The 21,626-nt window shown below is 48.5% G+C and overlaps 1 protein-coding gene and 1 pseudogene across 2 annotated transcripts in view; one reads left to right on the top strand and one right to left on the bottom strand.

Moving 5' to 3' along the window:
• Nucleotides 1-21,626, top strand: part of LOC311173822 (large ribosomal subunit protein eL27-like) — a 754,061-nt pseudogene that overhangs the window by 77,788 nt on the left and 654,647 nt on the right. The gene's annotated exons all lie outside the window — the stretch shown is intronic.
• ARHGEF15 (Rho guanine nucleotide exchange factor 15) lies at nt 115-8,064 on the bottom strand (the record flags this gene model as incomplete). The annotated part of the gene is made up of 15 exons (XM_084237025.1): nt 115-266; nt 1,264-1,368; nt 1,483-1,565; nt 1,715-1,867; nt 1,959-2,119; nt 2,207-2,299; nt 2,418-2,492; nt 4,136-4,265; nt 4,383-4,535; nt 4,670-4,830; nt 4,926-5,137; nt 5,243-5,301; nt 6,264-6,318; nt 6,546-6,878; nt 7,461-8,064. 15 exons carry the CDS (start codon nt 8,062-8,064, stop codon nt 115-117), a joined length of 2,529 nt encoding a protein of 842 aa, XP_084093151.1.

Raw genomic sequence — 21,626 nt, 5'->3', positions numbered from 1 at the left:
GTTGCCGTTAGAGGTAGCGTTTCCACTGACAGCGATTCCAGTGGATGAATGGGTTCTGTCCTCTCCACAGCCAGCTGCCAGCTGTCCCAACCTGTGCCTCCTCCCCAGGCTCCATTAAGGTGGGGGGGCACTGGGGGTGTCTGAAGAGGGCCCAACAGCCTCAAGAAGCTTCTGGTGCTTGCGAAGGTGCTTCCTCCTTTCATGTTCCCCTGTGACTTCACACACCAACTGGGCAGGGAAGGCCCCAGGAAGTCCTTTCAGCCAGCCTGGGGAAAGAGACAGACCCAAGTGGGGCAGGTAAGGAGGGAAAGGAGGCCCTGGAGGGTCAAATGCCTGAGAGTGGGTGTGGGAATTAGTGGAGAAGTCTGCGATATTGGTAGAAAGGTCATTGGACAGTGGAGGTGAAGATGACAGCAGCATCAAAGAAGGTGGGGTCACTCCTCTGTCAAACCCTGCAATGGCTGCTCATCTCACACAGAGTGAGAGCCAAAGTCCTTACAGGGGTCTATGAAGACTGATGTGATCTAGTCCCATTTACCTTAGGATCTCATTGGCTCTTCTCTGCTTTCTTCACTCCCTCGAGCCACCCCCCTTACTGCCCCTCAAACACACTGGCCAGGGGGTCTCTGCACTGACTCTTGCCTCACATTCTGTGTACTTACATGCCTCACATCAGGGAACAGATAGCTCACTTGGAGCTCCCTATTCTAAGTTTCAAACTCCCCACCCTGGGCCTCCCTGGTGGTGCAAGGAATTAAGACGATTCAACCTATGAAGCAATCAGCAGCCTCTGCAGCACGAGTTCAATTCCCCTACCAGCCAGGGAGCAACCCACATGGTGCAACAGACCTCTTCTGACTCACCCATTGCTCCCCTCAGCAGTGTACTTCGGTCATTCTGCCTGTTTTGTTCCCCACTCTGTCTCTGGTGAATCCTCTTAGCCCCCACACCTCTGGTCTCTACCCCAGCTCTTGTATGCATAAGTAAATAAATCTTTAAAAAAAAATAATAAACTCCCCACCCTGGGACTCCTGACCTCCTTGACTCTGTTCCACTTTTGTTTTTCTATAGCATTTCTTATCCTCAGCTATATAAGTTACTTATTCATCTTTTTTTTTCTTTATTGTTTCTCCTCTGCTAGAATGTTTGCTCCAGCAGGGACAAGAATCGCCATGTGTTCAGTTGCTCACCTAGAATGGTGAGCAGCCCTTCCTAGGTGCTAAATAAATATTTATTGAATGAATAAATAAAAGGCCTTCTCACCTTCAGGGCTCTTGTGCAAGTGTTTGAAGGGAGCCCTGGATTCCAGACTCCGTGCCTCTGTCTTGACTGGTGTCGAAGACTCTGAACACAGTTCCTGGGAACAATCTGCTTAGGGGTCAGTGACAGGACAGTGAGATCAGCACCTTTTTTAGCTTCTCCCCAACCCCAACCCCGCAATGATCCCCTCAAGACTCTCTTTTCCCCTCTATGGCAACTTACCACAGTCCTCATAGATGGTGTCTGGGGAGCAGGGAAGGGGACCTGGGGTAGGGAAGGCTCCCAGCCAGCGCTGCATGTCTGATCTTGTGGGGACATAGAGAAGGGTCACAATTAGCCCACGAGATCTTCGGAATTAGACAGAGGAAAAAGGAGAGAGAGATGGGGAAGGACGACCAATCTGAGAGGTCAGGTGAGGGTTTCAAGGGGTGTTTTCTGAGGAGACACAACTCACAGGGATGAAGCCTGGAGTAACCGGTGGGTGGGGCGGCCCTGGTGGTTGCTGAGAAGGGAGAGGCGGAAAGTAGGGGGTCCAGATGGGTCTGGAACCTGCTGAGCCTGGACCAGGGAACGATGAGCATAGTCCAGAACGTGTAGTCGCTGCCCACTGCCCAGAGAAGAAGTTCAGAGGCGAGCAGAGGTCCAATTGGACTTCTCTCCACCCCTGCCTGGGCTTGCCCACACTCCCTGAGACTCACCTCTTGGGTTGGGTGATGAGCAACAGGTCACTAAAGAGCAGCAGGCAAAGGGGGGTAAATCGAGGACGTGAAGTGAAAAGCACGCCTCCTCTCCGGCACCCTAATTCAGTCAGCTCCCCTTGCAATTCCAGGCGCCTTGACCAGGAGACCAGGGGCAAGGCCTGCAAGGAAGCAGGGAGAAGTTCTAGCTTCTCCAAGCATTGTGGGGAAAAGGAGGGAGGGTAGCTACCAGATGGGCAGGGACTAACCTTGACTTTGTGGAAGCGTAGCCTCTGCGTGAGCCGGATCAGCTCCTCTGTCTGTTTCATGCGCCCCACCTCGGCACTGCAACGCTCAATGATCTGGGTACAGGGAGCCATGTCACCAATCCTGCTTCCTTTGCACCTCTGAATGTCTCCCTACCCAGGACTCCAGCCTGGATCTCTCCCTCCCCCAGCCTGAGCATCCCCTCTTGCCCACCTTGCTGATAGCACCCAGGGCCTTCTGGGCATTTTCCTGGCGGCTGGACCCCTCCTCTGTCTGGCGCAGGATATTCTGGGAACAAGGAAGAAGGGTGACTGGGCCCCCTGTTCTGTGCCCTGGGCTGCAGCTCAAAGAGTGCTGTATTTAACTTGGCAAAGTGCTCCATTGGAATTCACAAAGTTGGGGGACCAGCCTCAGTGAGGCTGAGAGACCTGGTCACTCACCATCTGCATAATAAGCAAGTCATATTGCCTCTCTGAACCTCAGTTTCCCCATCTGTAAAATGGAGATAACATCTACCTAGGATACCAATAGCATTGTTTTGAGGATTCAAAAGTTAATAAAGTACTTAGCATAGTCTTTGTCACATAGTAAATCCTGAAAAGAAGGTTGCTTATTATTCTAACAGTTATTAACACAATAGTTAGTATAAACAATACAGCAGAGTGGTGAAGAGTGCTTCAATTTCAATTTTGTCTCCTTCAAATATTATTTGTATGATCTGGGGGAAGTTATTTAACCTCTCTGTGCCTCAGTTTTCTCATCTATAAAATGGGGTCAACAATAGTTCCTACCCTCCTACAGTTGTTGGTAAGTTTGAGTGGTTGTATAGCACTTAGAACCATGCCCAGGACAGAGTACTCAATAACTAATTAGCTGTGATTATTACTATTATGTTGTTTTTGTTGTCATCTACATGGGGATATATTAAGCTGGAGACAACATAAAGATGCTAATAATCTAGTTGTGGGGCCTCCCCTGGTGGCACAGGAGGTTGAGCGCCACCCTGTGAAGCTGTCCAATCCCGGCCAGGCGGCAAGGGTCCCACATGGCGTGGCAGACCTCTCCTGTCGTGCCCACTGCTCCCCTCAGCAGTGTATTTCGTCAGTCTGCCTGTTCTGTTTCCCACTCTGTCTCTGGTGAATCCTCTCACCTCCCACGAATCTGGCCTGTACCCTGGTTCTTGTGTAAATAAATTAATAAATCTTTTTTAAAAAATACTTTTAAAAAATTCTAGTGTTGGGAGAAGTTTCTACTCTGCAATGAAAGAGTAGTTCTCAATCTTTTTTTTTTTTTTTCAGTATTACCCCACTAAGGAAACTTTTTAGACATTTTTTTCCCTAGTTATCCCTCTCACCATAAAATTTTACTTTATTTTGTCATAAATTTCTCTTTAAAAATTATGTTTATTGAGGTACATTGCTTTATGGTACTATATGTGTTTTAAATCACCACAAAATTTTAATACCACAGGTAGATACTGAGTATCTAAGTACCATGGCCCTTTGGAGAACCACAACCACTGGTATATCTAAGAAATGTTTTGCACTCCCCCCCTTCAAAGAACCAATCTTTAGTTCTTGGGGATGATTGTCATCCCCACTGGGGTAGTATGCAGTGGCAGACTACAGTGGAAGAAGCTTCAGGGACAACTCACCAGATTCCCCCCAAGACCCAGAGAGTAGAAGAGACCTGCTCAGCAGTTAGTGGCAGAGCTAAATCTAGACTCTAGCCAGAGGCTCTTTTCCTTCACCCACACTGCTCCTTTAAACATTTGCGTAGCTACAGGAAAGGTTTGGGAGATCCTGGATTTAGAGGCCCAGTTCGGAGTCCTGATTTAGGGATTTCTGTGTTCATGGTGGGAAATGATAATGACTGGGGAGAGTTCTCCAACAGGGCTGGTGGGGCCAAAAGGCCCAAGCCTTGGCAGGTACCTGCAGCAGCATGCGGAGCCGGGTAATGCGCTGGAAGGGTAGCAGCAGGAAGGACGGCAGAGGGAGCCGCTCACACTTCGGGAGGCTCTGCAGCCTCCGCAGCTCCGCGGAAAAGCGCACATTCGTGTCCCTGCAGAAGCAGGCCCAGGTTGTTTGCATCTCCCTGATGCCCCAACCTACCCTGACCTGGACCCAACCCCTGCTCCCCAGCTTCTCCCACCCGTGGCTCCCCCTCTAGTACACTCACATGAGGCGGCTGTAGGTCTCCTCCTGATACTGCTGGTTTCGCACATAGTCCACATACACCGAGAAAGGCCCCATGGCGTGGTCATGCACCACATCACACAGGTCGCTGATGTGGGGGGAAGAGCGTACTCGGGACAGCAATGTCCCTAGGAACCTGAAGGAGTGGGGGAACAGTTAATGGAGGGGGGCAGAGAGCCAGTCCCTTGGGTGCTGAAGGGAAGAACTGGGCACAACTGGGCCCCTGGAAGGGAAAACTTGGCACAGGGAGAAAGCTGGGACCCCACTGACCGCTCGCTGACTCCCTGGACTCGCTGCACATTGGAAAAGAGGGTATGGTGATCCCGTGGGGTAAGCGTGTCCCGGAGAGCCTGGCTCAGCACAAAGGTGTCTGTCAGCAACCGCAGGGAGCGTAGGTAGGAGGCCTCAGATGTCACCACCTCAAACAGGCTCTGAGCAGGGAGGGCAGGGAGTTGTGGAAAGTTCAGCTCCCACCCGGTCCAGATGCTTCTTCCCTAGACCTGTCTTCCTGCCCAGGTATGCCTACCTCCTGCATGCGTCTCTCCTCTGGACTGAGGGTATCCAGGAGGCCACTGGCTCGCACAGCCGGAAGTTCCTGCCATAGTGTGTTTCGAGGTCCAGGGGGCCGTGAGAAGGTGGGAGCATCCCCAGGAATTGCTGGAGAGGGACCCCCATCCTCACTGACCCCCCATAGCTCCTCTGACAGCACAGCAGCTCTGTAGGTCTGGTACAGGGGTTCTGGAGAGCAGATGTCATTTATCAGGGAAACCCAGTACCCCAGAACCTTCCTCACTGCTTGATCATCACAGCACCCTCCCTCATCCCAGATCCAGAGGTGCTCACCATCCTGCAGGGGTAACTCCCAGTTTTGCTCTTTCAACAGCTCCAGCCCTTCCTCCTCCCTGTGGAGAGAGAAAGGGGAGTCCCCCAGAGCCACTGCTGTAATACACCTTCAGGGGGTGGTGTCTCATTACAGTATAAGGGACTGCATAACTAGCATGCAGGTTATATGCAGGAATCCTGATCAAACACCAATTTCTTTTTTAATGTGCCTGTTATATGGAAGACCCTGCACCAAGGGAGTCCTATCTATTCCTTTATTTATATATATATTTTTACATCATTTTTGCACAATGTATGCATTTTCATCTTGGTTATAGTCCCCATACAATTCCCACCACCCCTTATCTATTCCTATTACCTCCACTAATGTGTACCAGAGACTTCCAAGTCTCTGGATCCTACTCACGTAGCAACCGTTGTCTAGACTGTCCTATTTGTGCCTCTGTGAAACTCAGTCTGATCAAACCCAAATTCTTACACCTCCCCCACTCCCCACTCTTCTGATCATCACACCACCACCCATTCACCGAAGTTAATAACTAACTAACTAAATAAATAAATAAATAAATAAACCAGAACAGTGAGTAAATTGTTGGATAAATGAATGGGCTCAGATTAACTCTGATAACAATGATGAACCCAAAATGATAAACAAGCCCAGAAAACACAGAAGAGATGCACGTAGTTTACAAATGGATTTGCAGACAATACTTGCAATGGAGACTCAAGCTGAGGGAAGGGAACTAAAACAGAGCACACACTATGGGCTGGCTCTTCACCAATAGCATACTCCATCTGCTCTGTGAAGCAGCTGGTGTGCTTATCCTCACTCCACAGATGAGGACTCTGAGACCCAGAAAGGCTCAGTGACTTGGATAAGGTATCACAGTTGATAAGGGATGGAACCAAGATTAGAAACCAGGAGCCCTCCTTCACTGCACTTTGTGGAATTAGGATTTAACTGAACCTGGAGGTTTGCAGGCCCTCAGGTGGGAGTGAGACAAGGGGAGGTATTTGGTACCTTCCCTCCATGGTTGCTGGAGGAGCATTCCGAGGAATTTCACGAGGACTGTCCCCTGGAGAAAGAACCCAGAGTTAAGAGAACAAACCTCCATGAGCCCCAGGACTCTCCCCAGACACCCATGACTATAAACACTACAACTCCTATCAGCCCCAAAACAGCATCTGGTGGAGGAACAAAAAGCCCAGGTCCTGTTGGGGGTCGTAGTTCATTGGTTTTTGGCCCACTCCACCTTGACCCCTTCCCTTTCCAGCCCAGAGGTCCACTCCCCATGCCCTGTACCTGTTTTGATTCCATCTTCGGAGGGCAGATCGAGATCTGGCAGTGGGTGGTCCTCAGAGATGATGGTATCCTGCCTGACTCGAGTTGGTTTGGGGGGTTTTAGGGGTGGCAGGAGTTTGCGCTCAGCAGTGGAACGATAGGATGTGAGAACAACTGAGGGCTTACTGACAATTGGAGGATTGGGGCGTGAGCGGGAGGCTCGAAGTGGGGAGGCCCGACAGAGAGTCCTGGGGATGTCCTCATAGCCCCCCACAGGCACCCATCGGAGCTCCTGGCCAGGCCGAGCTACATGGCAGACACAAGGGCAGGAGGGAGGGCAGACCAGGGCAGCATCTGTGGGAGACAGGGGTGTCCTAAGGAGAAGCCCCACCCTACCCAGACCTTTTCCCTCCCCTTAGCTTATCCAGCAGCAGAAACACAGAGGTCAGGGCCTCCCTGGTGGTGCAAGGGGTTAAGATGCAACCTATGAAGCTGTCCACAGCAGCCTCTGCAGCACGAGTTCAATTCCCCGGCCGGCCAAGGAGCAACCCATATGGCGCAGCAGACCTCTCCTGACTTGCCCGCTGCTCCCCTCAGCAGTGTACTTCGGTCAATCTGTCTGTTCTGTTCCCCATGCTGTCTCTGGTGAATCCTCTCACCACCCCCCCCCCACGCCTCTGGCCTGTACCCCAGCTCTTGCATGCATAAATAAATAAATCTTTAAAAAAAAATAGAAGAAGAAACACAGAGGTCAAATCCCAGGCATCTATTTCCTTGACCCTGACTCTCTTCAATCTCTAGAAGTGTGAAAATTAGATTTTCCAAACATAAAAGTCATTTTTGAAAAGGTAGCCCCTGAAAGTATCCAGTGTTGAAGTATGGAAAGTAAAGTAGGTGAGCTGAATTGAACCCACCCTAATCCCTTGACACACTTACCAGGAGGCCCGTTATCCTGAGACCCACTCCCATTGAAGATGCCCTGGGGACTCTCTCTCTCCCCATTCACATCCACTGCCCCTTGAGGCCCGGGCTCCAGGGCATCCACAGCCTGCACTCTGCCTTCAGTCCCCCACTCAAACTTGCCAGCCAGTCTCCGCACAGTGCCGGGGGCTGAGGAGGAGCCTGAGGAAGAGCTATCGGGAGCCAAGACTTGGAGCTGAGTTGTGTGGGGTGACCCTGAGGGTTTGGGTGGGGGGACTGGAGATCGGGGAGCCGGCTCTGGGGAGATGGAGCGCCGGGACACTGGACTGGGGGTGCTAGAAGGTGAATCTGGGGAAGCCTGGGAGTCAAGGCTGACTTTAGAAGCTGAAGGGGGAAGAAGGGCAGGGGGCTTGAGGGATGAGACTGGGGGCTCCCAGAAAATGGGAGTGCACATTGGGGTAGCTGCATCATTGGAGGTGAGGGAAGATTCTTGTGGAGAACCATTGTGGGGGGGGCCTGGGGACTGGGCAGCCCGGGGGCGTGAAGGGGGGCGGGGGCGGATGATCCGAGGGGGTTTCTGGGTAGGGGGAGTTGCTGCTGGAAGAGACTGGGCTGACATCTTCCTCTGATCTCTTGGAAGGAGTGAGATAGTATGCAGGAGTCATCCCCTGAGGAAGAGGGAGGGATAAAGAGAAACACTTGCTAAGCATTCCCCTTAGCCCCCATCCTGTGGTTAGATTGAAACCTCTGAGCCGAAATCTTTTGCAAGCAAATACACTAGTCAGGAGGGAAGGCTGGTCACTTCCTCTCATTTCCACTGACTTCTCTCTTCCATCCACCTCTTGCCCCTCCTTTCTCCATCCCTCGGTCCCTAGACCCACTTGGCAACTCTTCTTGGCCCTGCCAACCTACAATTCTCTCTCAGTCTTCTGACTTCTGCCAAAGCCAGAGAGGAGGAGGAGGCTGGGGTAGAAGCACCTATATAGAGACCCAGTTAAGCGGGCATGGGGTACAAGAGAACTGTCCCCAATAAGTGGACCTCTGCTTGCTGATAACACCACCAGGGGCCTGCATGATGGCTGTGTGTTGTGTGTGTGTGGTGTGTGCTGTGGAGGTTTGCATGTGTGTTTTAAGTATGTGGAATACGGGGTGTGTGTGTGTGTGCGCGCGCGCGTGCGTGCACACACACATACACACACAAGCACACTCATACCATGCACAGGCTTGGGCTTTGAGGGATGCATCATTATTTCCCTGCTCCAACAGGCTCTCCACCCCCCATTTCCCAGTTCCTCTCTCCGGACTCTCCCTTTCCGGATTATTTTTAGTCTCCTTTTCCTGCCATGAAGATTCCTGGAGCCTCTGACCCCAAGAGACCAGGAGGCCCCGGGCATGGTCTTTCCTGCGCCATCCTCTTATCCCTACCTGCCCCCTGCCCCCCATCTGTTCATAGAGAGAAGCCCCAGTGGCAGCCTGGGTCCTGCCAGGATGCTTGGAGAAGTGGTCGGGAGACCAGACGGAAGGCAGAGACCAGTGGAGCCAGGACACGGAGCTTGGGCTTCCCGTCCTCCCATGGCTGCATAACTAAGAGGGCTATAGGATGAGGGCTGGGGGCAGGGGCACCCCCAAACTTCCTTCCAGAGTCAACAAGGAGTCAAATTCCTCCAGGACCCAGATTGGATTCTTGGGAAATGATGCTGGGTGGGGGCTAAAGACTGAGTCTTACAGCTCAATGGCTTCTGTGTTCTGGCAGGAAGCCCCTTATCGAGGTGACCCAGGCAGTGCCCTCACCAGTAAGCCAGCTCCTCCCCAGCCTCTGCCCCCCTCAGCAGTCCCGCCCTTCTCTTAGCTACCTGTAGTTACTTCCTGTCCCCCTCCCCCAATTAAGGCCTACTGCAGGGACCCAGGTACTTGGCCCCAAACACTCACCCTTGAGTCCTCTCCACTCTCAGTCACCTCCCAGGGCTGAGTGAGTAGGGGCAGGAAACAGGAATCAGATCCTCCCTCCCAACCGGACACCCCCCCAAACTGCACCACATTCCACATGCGCACACTGGTGCTCTGGAAGACGTGAGGGACCCTGTATCCCAGTCTCGGAGGTTAGGGCAGGGAAGGGCTGAAATCCAGGTGTGGTGGGTGGGCTATTCTGTTCGTGCATAGTTTGTGGGCACTGCTGTGTGGATAGGGGCACGCCAGAGCTGGGGGTGGACAGGGGCTGGGATGAGGATGTGGTGTCACTGGCACAGACTGAGCTGGTGGTAGGACACCGGCGTCTAGATACCTCAATTTCAACTAAGGGATGAAGGGATGGTGTATCTAGCCATCTTTCCCACACCCCACAAGACAGCATGTTCCTTTAGCTTCCAACCTGTTCTCCTGAGTGTGAACCAGCCCATTATTTCGCACCAAGGAACTCCCCTCACCCGGCCCATTCTCCCTCTCCCTAAATTTACCTTAATCTCTTTGAAAGCAGTTCTGTTTTCAGCCTGTCCTGCCTGCCCCTTGGAACAAGGAGTGTGAAGCCAGGTCTCTGTGTCCGTTCATGTGTTTCTGGGGCGGGAACTAAGGACCCAGATTGAGATCTCCACAGAGGAAGCCAGTTCCTCAGCCCCACCCGGCCATTGTGTCAGGAGTGTGTGTGTGTGTGTGTGTGTGTGTGTATTGGGGGTGAGGGGATAGGGAGGTAGGGAGGGAGATCTGACATTTGACTCTTCCGTGTGGGCGTGACCTTTGCTGGGACCCCTGCCTCCACCATTCTTAGTCCCTATTCTCTGAGTTCCAGCCCCTGTCTCTCCCAGTCTCACTGGAAGGTTTTGATGTTAATTGGTTGGGCGTCAGTACTGCTGGGGTGGGTGGGCAGGGGTACCTCTTACCTCTAATTTTCCCTATGATTGATGAACTGAGTTCCCAGGGCTGGGAGGTATGTCATAAAAATAGCCCAGGGGGTAGAATGAACCACACCCCAGCCTGGGAAGTAGAGTAGTGGAAAGAAGTTATGAACTCTGGGGGCCTTTGTCCAACATCCCGTGCCTGCTTTTGCCTGACCTTCTCTCTCTCTCTCACACACGCACCCTCCCCCCCAAACTAAGGCACTAGAAAGGAAAGCTAGAAAACCAAGATAAAAACATAAAAACGTGTTTTAACCCCTTTTCCCTTAGAGTAAAAAACAAAGGCCTTATCATGACCAAAGCCCTTAACTTCTATTGGGGACATTCCTGCCCCAAAGCCTTTGTACTGGCTATGCCTTCTGGCTGGAAATCTCCTTCCCAGGACCTCCCCTCTTTTAAGACATTGTTCAATGATCACCTTCTCAAGGAGGCCTGCCCCATCACTCTAAAATTGCAACCCACACATGCACACTTTCTGACCTTCCTTTTCCCATAGAAATCATTCCTTTAACATACCATGTATTTTAATTTTAAATTGGCATATTATGTTTATAATTAATTAGCTTTTCATAATATAAAGTAAGCTTCCTGGAGGCAGAATCTCTATCTATTTTGTTCATGGATGTATCCCAAAGTTCTGAAACAGGGTCAGGCACATAACAGGTGCTTAATATTGATAAATTGAGCCAAAATGAATTGAATTCTCCCAACAGCTCACTATGCCCCAGACTATCCTTCCCCAGAGACCATTTCCATAATTCTGTTGACCCCACCAGTTTTTCATCCCTCACACACACACACACACCAGACACACATACCATATTCACACTAATCACACACTACACACTCACACACCCTATACCAAATACACATACCACACACTACAATCATATATACCACACCCCCCACATTTACACCCCCCACATACATACACCATACACAGACAACTCACATGCCACATTTATACATCACACACATGCACATACCAAATGCACACACCATACACCACACACATCATACCCCACCCCACATACACACATATCACACACCATACACACACATCACATACACACCACACCCAGCACATATATACCACACCTCATCACTCTATACAAATATCATACAACCACACACAACACTGGTGTGCATGTACACACACCAGGACCAGGCATTCAACCTCCCAGCCCCCACCTCTCAATTCTTCTGGGCTTCCAAGGAGAGGAAATCTTGTCTCCAACAGTGTTCTAAGACCCTATCAAAGAAGATAGATACACATGTGTAGCCAAACAAATCCTGTTACGATTTGTTATTACTGAGATGGGAATGTATTTATTACTTTTGCTATTTACAAAAATAACAGTAAAAAGATTCCTAACCCAGAGGTGCTGGTTATTAGTTGTAAACATGAAGCACTCCAAGCTTGAGGGGGGATGCAGGCAGAAGAGATTGAATTAGATGGGTCAGGCAGCCCCTGCATCTTTACTGTCTTCCTGTCTGGTCTGAGTTTATTTCCCTTTCTTTTCTCTATCCAGGGCAGACAGACCCACCTGGGGAGGTTTCTCACAGGTCTAGTGGGGAAACACCTCCCCCACACCCAAAGGCAGAGAATAGTTCTAACACTCCTAAGAGAGACGCCATTGGGCCACTGCTCAAAGCAACTACAAAGATGAAAATTATGACTTTTCGGATGACTAAACCACTCACTTTATTTAGTCCTTATCTCATTCCAAAAACAAACTGAGATCTGAAAATCATACCATGAGCTCTACACCAGATTCTTTTTTTGCACCAATGTATTTTATTGTATAATTGTTTTTTACAAAAGTACTGAAGGTTTTTAGTGTAATTATGCATTTCCCCAGCACTCCACAAAGCAAAGAGTTTCTGGTTTTCTATATTTCAAAAGTACTTTATCGTTTCAAGTATTTGTTCTGCCCTATTACCATTCTGCCTTCAAGTATTTGTTCTGTCCTCATACCTCCGCCTTCTCTTACCATTACCCTATAACCATTTTTCATGTTGGTACATGGTCTTTGTGGCTAAACCTTTCCTGGAATTTAATAATGCATCAACTAGATTTTTGCCATTCTGGTAACAGCAGTAGGAGTCTTCCAGGAAACATTCCATCCTCAACCACTCCATGCGGTCCAGTGGGGTTGCCAGTCATAACAGCCTCCTCCAGGCCACCTGACCCAGGTTTGGTCAAACACTGTACACCATTTCTCTGCCCCACAGAGTCTGGCCTGAGAATGTCCAAGCCAGGACAATCTCCTTCCTTAGGAAAGAGCCACTTTCTCCAAGGTCACAAGGCAGGGACAATGTAAGCCTAAAGTAATTAAATATGGCCTCCATTCCCCCACAATGGAGGAAAATAGCTAATAATGGGAGAAAATTAACCCAAGTGCCCAAGAGAAGTAGAGGCAGGAGATGGAGGGGGCTAGACAACACAATTTGCACCCTTTGGACTGTTACTTTCCTGAACCACTGAATTCCCCTTTCTGCTTAAGTTAGTTTGAGCTTGGTTTCTATCACTTACTGCTGAAAGAAACTTGACCATTACAATTTATTTCCTAGTGCAGGAAATTTGGGTAGCATCCAACGTTTGCCATTACAGTTAATGTTGCAATGAATGTATTTTTTAAAAAGAAAACAGGGCCTCCCCGGTGGCGCAGCGGTTGAGCGCTGGGTTGCGAAGCTGCCCGCAGCCTCTGAAGCGCCGGTTCTATCCCAGGCTGCTCCCTAGCCACAGGGTGAGGGTCCCACATGGTGCGCAGACCTCTCCTGCCGCCCGCTGCTCCCCTCAGCAGTGTGCTTTGGTCTTTCTGCCTGCTCTGCTCCCCGCTCTGGCTCGGTGAATTCTCTCACCCTCCCGCACTTCTGACTGTACCCAGTGCTTGTATAAATAAGTAAAAAAAAAAAAAATAAATTAAAAAAAAAAGATACAGATGCATTTAAAAAAAAAAGAAAAAAGAAAAAGAAAACAAAAGAACTTTTCCTTTGAAACATGATTAATGAAGTAACCTTAGGACCTACAATATGATTGGTTTTGCTTTTGCTGGAAGACTTTTCTGGAAATGATGGAAAAGTCCTTAGATTTTTATCTCTCATCTCTTTACCTCCACATTAGGCAGCTCTCACCCTCTTTCAGTCTCCCTTATGCCACTCACCTCATCATGGGAAAGGTTTCATGGAGGAGAGGTACTTAGATTGTTCCTTGGAAATCTGGTAGAGTTTGGCCAGACCAAGAGGCAAGGCATGGGTAACCACTTGGGGGGACCAAGCAAGCAAAGGCACAGTGAAAAGGAAATCAGGCCCATCTGGAGAACTGGGAAAAGGAAGCTTAGATGAAATGAAAAGAAAAATATGAGGCTGGAGGAACAAAAAGAGGCTACACTGTGGGTAATCTATGGGCAGAACAGGCAAAGAGGATTTCTGAGCAACAGTGGGGGGAAGTGGACAGACAGCAAAAGTTTAACCAGCTCCACACACATTCTTCCTTCTTTCAGAACCTGGTTTTTCTTTGGAGACCTTCCCCTCCATAGGCTAGTCCACATGGCTCATTCAGGGAGCAGCCAGTTAACATATTCTCTCTTTCCTGACTACCAAAATTATTTCAGGGTGAGTATGTCACAGCAGGACCACAGCATAATCCACATAGGACTCTGCTCCAATTATTTGAAGAGACTACTTTTTTTTTAAGATTTATTTATTTATTTATGCAAGAACTGGGGTACAGGCCAGATTTGCGGGAGGGGTGAGAGGATTCACCAGAGACAGAGCGGGGGGTGGGGGGGGGGAAGGACAGAACAGGCAGACTGACGAAATACACTGCTGAGGGGAGCAGCAGGCGAGATAGGAGAGGTCTGGTGTGCCATGTGGGACCCTCGCCAGCTGGCTGGCCAGGATCAAACCGATGCTGCAGAGGCTGCGGATAGCTTCACAGCGCTGTGCTCAACCACCTGCGCCACCAGGGGAGGCCCTGAAGAGATTACTTTCTCTGATAGATTGTTCTCAGAGATGGTTGCAATGACCCCTCCCATCCCAAATGTCTTTATGCAATGTGGCTTTGACACTCCTTCCATTAAGAAGGAAAATCTATTTCCTCTCCGACTCATTCTGGACTGGCCTTAATAAACTGCTTGATCAAGAGAATGCAAGGGGGCCTCCTCGGTGGCCCAGCTGTTGAGCACTAGGCTGCGAAGCTGCCCCGAGCCTCTGCAGCACCGGTTCAATCCCTGGCCACAGGCGAGGGTCCCACATGGCCCGCAGACCTCTCCTGCTGTGCCCGCTGCTCCCCTCAGCAGTGTCCTCTGTCTGTCTGCCTGTTCTGCTCCCCGCTCTGGCTCTGGTGAGTTCTCTCACCCTCCCACGCTTCTGACTGTACCCAGTGCTTGTATAAATAAATAAATAAATCTTTAAAAAAAAAAAAAAAGAGAGAGAATGCAGAGGAATTGACACTGTGCCTGTTTGAGGGCTAGGCCTTAAGAGGACTGGAAGCTTCTATTTTATTCTCTTAGTAGCCAGTCATCAAATACATTTGGGTAAAAAGCCCTATGGAGAAAGAAGTCACTTGAAAAGCCAGGATGTCCCAGCCATCAGCTAGGCAAGGTCTTAGACATGTGAGCAAGGTCTTCTTGGACACTCTTGTCCCAGCCAGGTACCCATCTGATGTCATATGTCACCCTCCTCCCCCATCCCGCCCCCAAACCTTCCCCAGATTCTTGATCCCCAAACTCCTGAGCAATGAAATGGTTTGTATTTTAACCCACTAAGTTTTTTTTTTTTAATAGAGGCATGTTTTATTTATTTGTTTGTTTGTTTTTTGTTTATACATGCACTGGGTATAGTCAGAAGCACGGGAGGGTGAGAGAATTCACCAGAGCCAGAGCGGGGAGCAGAGCAGGCAGAAGGACAGAAGGTACACTGCTGGGGGGGAGCAGCGGGCGGCAGGAGAGGTCTGCGCACCATGTGGGACCCTCCTTCTGTGGCAGGGGAGCAGCCGGGGATGGAACCGGCACCGCAGAGGCCGCGGGCAGCTTCGCAACCCAGCGCTCAACCACTGCACCACCGGGGAGGCCCTAACCCACTAAGTTTTGAGTTGATTCATTAAGCAGCAAGAGATACAAAAACACACTCTTTCCACTGTGTTGGGCAACAGGCCTGGATGGCATTCAGTGAGGTGGCCTGAAAATAAAAAAAACAGAGGGGAGATGCAAAGAGAGACAGATTTGCGCTTCTGATCCTGCTGGTTTGAAGTCTCATTCGGGTTTGCCGCAAGTCATTAAGGGTAGGTGACCTGCTGTTCTATCAGAAAAATTAGGAAGAGGTCAATGAGGAAGAACGGCCAGCTCTGGCCATTGATATAGGTTCTTGATCTAAGGATAGCGAATTCTGTCCAACTCCCACCAGATGGAGTCTGAGCACTGAAGGTGTTACAGCCCAAATCCATCTGCGTCCAGGTCACCTGAGGCTGCAGTGCAGAAAAGCACAGCTCAGTGCCTTTCAAGCTTCTGCATCATCCTTCTTCCCCTTTCTCAGGCCCCACCTATTCTCTCACACACCTGGGTTCACCTTTGTGTTATACCTCTACTCTCAAATTTGTCAAAGGAGATTCATACCCAGGAAAAAATGACAATAGCAGAGTATTGGTGAAAGAATAGACACATAGATCAATGGAATAGAATAGAGAGCACAGAAATAGACCTGCAAAGGCATGAAGCCAACTCAATGGAAACAAGACAATCTCTTCAATGAAAGGTGGAACAATTATATATTCATATGTTAAAAAAAATCTACACACAGATCATATACGATTTGCAAAAATAAACTCAGAAAGAGTATAGACTTAAATATAAAACTTTAGAACTTGTGGAAGAAAATATGAGGTAACCAAGCTGTGTGGCAGTAAGTTTTTAGATATAACAGTAATACAGAGGGATCTCCGTGAAAAGGAAAGTCCTCCCTGGTGGTGCAAGGGGTTAAGACACAACCTATGAAGCTGTCTGCAGCCACTGCAGCATGAGTTCGATCCCCAGCTGGCCAGGGAGCAACCCACATGGCGTAGCAGACCTCTCCTATCATGCCTGCTGCTCCCCTAAGCAGTGTATTTCAGTCCATCTGCCTGTTCTGTTCCCCACTCTGTCTCTGGTGAATCCTCTCACCTCCACACCTCTGGCCTGTACCCCAGCTCTTGTATGCATAAATAAATAAATCTGTAAAAAAAAAAAAAAAAAGGTGGGGGAAGAACATTGCAAAACAATGAATGGACACCATTTTCTCTGCCCCCGCTATTATGCAGCCACCTTGGGTTAGAAGTCCTAGTATAGGGCCTCCACGGTGGCGCAGTGGTTGAGCGCTGGGTTGCGAAGCTGCCCGCGGCCTCTGCGGCGCCGGTTCGATCCCCGGCTGCTCCCCGGCCACCAGAGGAGGGTCCCACATGGCGCGCAGACCTCTCCTGCTGCCCGCTGCTCCCCTCAGCAGTGTACTTCGGTCCTTCTGCCTGCTCTGCTCCCCGCTCTGGCTCTGGTGAATTCTCTCACCCTCCCGCGCTTGTGACTGTACCCAGTGCATGTATAAACAAAAACAAACAAACAAATAAATAAATAAAACATGCCTCTATTAAAAAAAAAAAAAAAGAAGTCCTAGTATGCCATAAACCAGACTTCCTGAGCAAGGGGAGCTACAGGGAAATAGGGGTGGCGCCAAGTAGACTAGCTAACACTGAAGGCAGGTGGACCAGTCTCTGTCTTGCTTCTGTGACCTGACTTGCACCCTGGTACTGATGGGAAGGAGACTTAGAGGAGACAATGTGGCAGAGATGTGGACATACTTGGAAGACACATGTGGGTGAGAGACACATGGGGAGGCTGTCTTTGGCATAGACAACGGCAGTGATTATCTTGATGTATATTTGTGCGTCTCTCCTTCCGTCCCAGACCTGCCTAACCCCTTTCTTGTGGTTCCTTGCCAGAAGGTAACTTAGATATTTGGCAAACTTTTGGGACTCAGCCATCCTGCTTCAGGCTGATCCTGTTTAGCTAGGTATCTGCCCATGAGGGGATGGGTACTTTTGGAGGTTTTATTGGGAAACTAATATCCTTTCTTCTCTTCTCTCTATGTGCACTAATTCTATTAAAGATCTATTAAAGATCTATTAAAGATCTTTAACACTATGAGTCTGCTTCCTTTGTAGTGGATGGCTGGACTCCTTTCAGAGTGTTCATCCCTTAACAGTTTGAGGTTCCCTAGGTAGCCCTTAGGCATGCACTAACAACATCAAGAGGATGATTTGTTAAAGATAAAAATTGATGCTAAACCTTTTTTTTTTTGCATAGAACTGGGGTGTAGGTCAGAGGCATGGGGGTTGAGATGACACACCAGAGACAGAGTGGGGAACAGAACAGGTGGATCCACTGAAACGCACTGCCAAGGGGAGCAGGCAAGACAGGAAAGGTCGGCTGCACCATATGTGGGCCAATTCCCTGGCCGGGAATCAAACTCAAGCTGTAGAGGTGATAGCACTGAGACTCAACCTCTAGGCCACCAGAGAGGCCCTGATCTATTATTATAATTTAAAACTTCTTTTCTTAGCAAAGGAAATCGTCCCGTATACATCTGGGTTCTTCTATGCTGGCAAATTGTCAAACTAGCATCAGATAGACTGACAAGAGAAAAAAACACGAAGTTTTATTAATAACAGATATACCTCCTATATATGTGGGAGAGACCCAGCTTATACCCACTGGCTTCACATGATATCTTAAGTATAGATAAGACAAGAGAGGTTGGAGGCGCAAGAGGAAATTCAGTTAGGCAATTTTTTTAAAAATATTTATTTATTGGGCCTCCCTGGTGGTGCAAGGGGTTAAGACACAACTTATGAAGCTAGCCACAGCCACTGCAACACAACTTCAATCCCTGGCCAGGGAGCTACACACATGGCGCAGCAGACCTCTCCTGAGTCGCCCACTGCTCCCCTCAGCAGTGTATTTCAGTCAGTCTGTCTGTTCTGTTCCCTACTCTGGCTCTGGTGAATCCTCTCACCCCCTGTTCCTCTGGCCTGTACCCCAGTTATTGTATACATATGTTTTGTAGGTCAAGAAATCTCCACACAGCTCTCCATAGTGGTTGGACCAGTTTGCACTCCCACCAACAGTGCAGGAGAGTTCCTTTTTCTCCACATCCTTGCCAACTTTTGTTGTTGCTAGTTTTTTTAATATGTGCCATTCTCACTGGTGTAAGATACCATGGTATCTCATGGTAGTTTTGATTTGCATTTCCCTGATTACAAGTGATGTTGAACATTTTTTCATATGCCTGTTGGCCATTTGCATTTCCTCTTCAGAGAAGTTTCTTTTTAGCTCTTCTGCCCATTTTTTGACTGGATTATTTTCTTTGTTGTTGCTGAGTCTCATCAGCTCTTTGCAGATTTTTGTGATCAATCCTTTATCATTAGTGTTGTGTGCAAAATGTTCTCCCAGTCGGTGGGGTTTCTCTTTGTTTTTGTTATTGTCTCTTTTGCTGTGCAGAAGCTCTTTAATTTGATGTAGTCCCAGCTGTTTATCTTTGCCTTCACTATCACTGCTTTGGGTGATGTGTCTGTAAAGATGTCTTTGATGTGAATGTCACGTAGTGTTTCGCCTATATTTCCTTCTATAACACATAACTTTTTTTCTTACATTGTTTTTTTTTGTACAAGTTGATTTCTTCACTCACACCGTATCACCCCTGAACCTTCCACAATAGTCCTTTGTCCTCTTCCTTATTTTGACATATTCCCTCCCCCTCCCCTGCTGTATACCTCAGGTCTATACATAAAAATGTGTTTCATGAGTTTTCCTTTTTTTTCTGACCCTTTGTTTAGATTCCCTATATTTCTCCTACGACTGAAACCAATTATTTTTTTTCCTTCTGACTTATTTCACTGAGCATAATCCCTTCTAGTTTCATCCATGTTGCTGTGAATGGCATGAGTTTATCTTTTTTGATTAGTATAAATAGTATCCCATTGTGTATATACACACAAATAACTCTAAACTCAAGGAAACAACAACCCTTTAGAAAATGGGCAAAAGGTCTGAAAAGACACCTTACTAAATAAAATATACAATGGTACACATTTGCAATTATAAGATCTGGGGATCTAATGAACAGAATGCTGACCATCGTTAATAATACTGTATTATATACTTGAAATTTGTTACTTTTTTTTGTGTGTGGGACCGTTGCCGGTGGCCAGGGATCTAACTGGTGCTGCAGAGGCTGCGGGCAGCCTCGCAACCCAGCGCTCAACCGCTGCGCCACCAGGGGAGGCCCTAAAAGAGTAGATCTTAAAATTTATCACCACTCTCCCCCACCACACAGGTAATTTTATGTAAACCTAGAGGGCTGTACTAGTCACTAGACAATATATATGTAATCATCAGGTTGTATACCTTAAACTTACATGTTATATGTTAGTAACATCCCGATAAAGCTGAGGAAAAAAGATATACAGATGGCAGAAAGCATATGAAAAGATGCTCAACATTGTTATGAAGAATTGAAAATTAGGGCCTCCACGGTGGCGCAGCGGTTGAGCGCTCGGTTGCGAAGCTGCCTGCGGCCTCTGCGGCGCCGGTTCGATCCCCGGCTGCTCCCCGGCCACCAGAGGAGGGTCCCACATGGCGCGCAGACCTCTCCTGCCGCCCGCTGCTCCCCTCAGCAGTGTACTTCGGTCCTTCTGCCTGCTCTACTCCCCGCTCTGGCTCTGGTGAATTCTCTCACCCTCCCGTGCTTCTGACTGTACCCAGTGCATGTATAAACAAAACAAACAAACAAACAAACAAACAAATAAATAAAAACATGCCTCTATAAAAAAAAAAATCTTGAAAAAAAAAAGAATTGAAAATTAAAACAGCAGGAAATGATAGGGGCTAAGGAGGGGAGAAGATCGGGTAAGACTCTGTGAATGGTAAAGGGAATCTGCACACACATATTGTTTATGGCCTTTCTGCTCTGAGTTACTTTTCCAGCCAAGGACACGCCTGGAGGAGTGCTGGGACCCAGCGCTATCTGAAGACCAGCCTCAGCACCCTGGGAGGAGCATGAAGCCAGGTGTCCAGGAGGGTGATAAGGAGTGCTAGGGGTTGGGCATCACAATCTCCTGGCTGCAGTGAAAGCCTGCTTACTGCTGAACTGTCTTTGTACAACTCACTATAATAAGCCAGCTGGAAATGAAATGTTAAGGCAGTTTCTTCAGGGTGTTAACCCCTGTCTTTCAGATTGCCAGCTGTCTGATTAAAGCACATCTTAAAGATTCAGTTCCTTTTATTTTATTGGCATTCAGTGGGGATAGGTGGCCCAAACTCCTGTCTTCCGGTTACAGAAACACCACTACATACCCCTCAGAATGGCTGAAATTCAAAAAATCTAACAATACTAGATATTTATGAGGATGCAGAGTAAAAATTCTCATTGCTGATAGGAGTGTAAAATGATACAGCCACTTTGGAAGAGAGTTTGGCAGTTTATTACAAAGCCAAACACAGTCTTACCATTCAATCCAGCAGTCATACTCTCAAGTACTGACCCAACCAATTAGAAAATTAATGTCCATTAAAAACCAATACACGCAGCAGTTGAGCGCTGGGTTGCGAAGCTGCCTGCGGCCTCGGAGGCGCCGGTTCGATCCCCAGCTGCTCCCCGGCCACTGGAGGAGGGTCCCACATGGCGCACAGACCTCTCCTGCCGCCCGCTGCTCCCCTCAGCAGTGTACTTCGGTCCTTCTGCCTGCTCTGCTCCCCGCTCTGGCTCTGGTGAATTCTCTCACCCTCCCGCGCTTCTGACTGTACCCAGTATGTGTATAAATAAATAAATAAACCTTAAAAAAAAAAACAATACACAAATATTAATAGCAGTTTTATTCATCACCAAAAACTTGAAGCAACCAAGACGTCCTTCAATACATAAGTGGATAAACTGTGGTATATTCATTAAATGGACTATTATTCAGTGATAAAAAGGTATGTCCAATGGCCACCCCTAGTGGCACAAGGGTTAAATTCTCATCACTATCAAGCTATGACCAGCTACTGCACTGAGACTTGAGTTCGATGCCCAGTCAGAGAGCTGACCCATATCTGGCACCCCAGACCTCTCCTGCCTCGCCCGCTGCTCCCCTCAGCAGTGTATTTCAGTAGATCTGCCTGTTCTGCTCCCCAGTCTGTCTCTGGTTAATCCTCTCACCACCTCCCCCTGCCTACACCCCAGTTCTTGTATGCATAAATAAATGAAATAAATCTTTAAAAAAAAG

Source organism: Talpa europaea, assembly GCF_964194135.1.
Source record: "Talpa europaea genome assembly, chromosome: 7".
In the NCBI taxonomy this organism is placed as follows: Eukaryota; Metazoa; Chordata; class Mammalia; order Eulipotyphla; family Talpidae; genus Talpa; species Talpa europaea.
The sequence above is the reverse complement of the archived record's forward strand: the minus strand, read 5'-3'. Positions and strand labels throughout refer to the sequence as shown.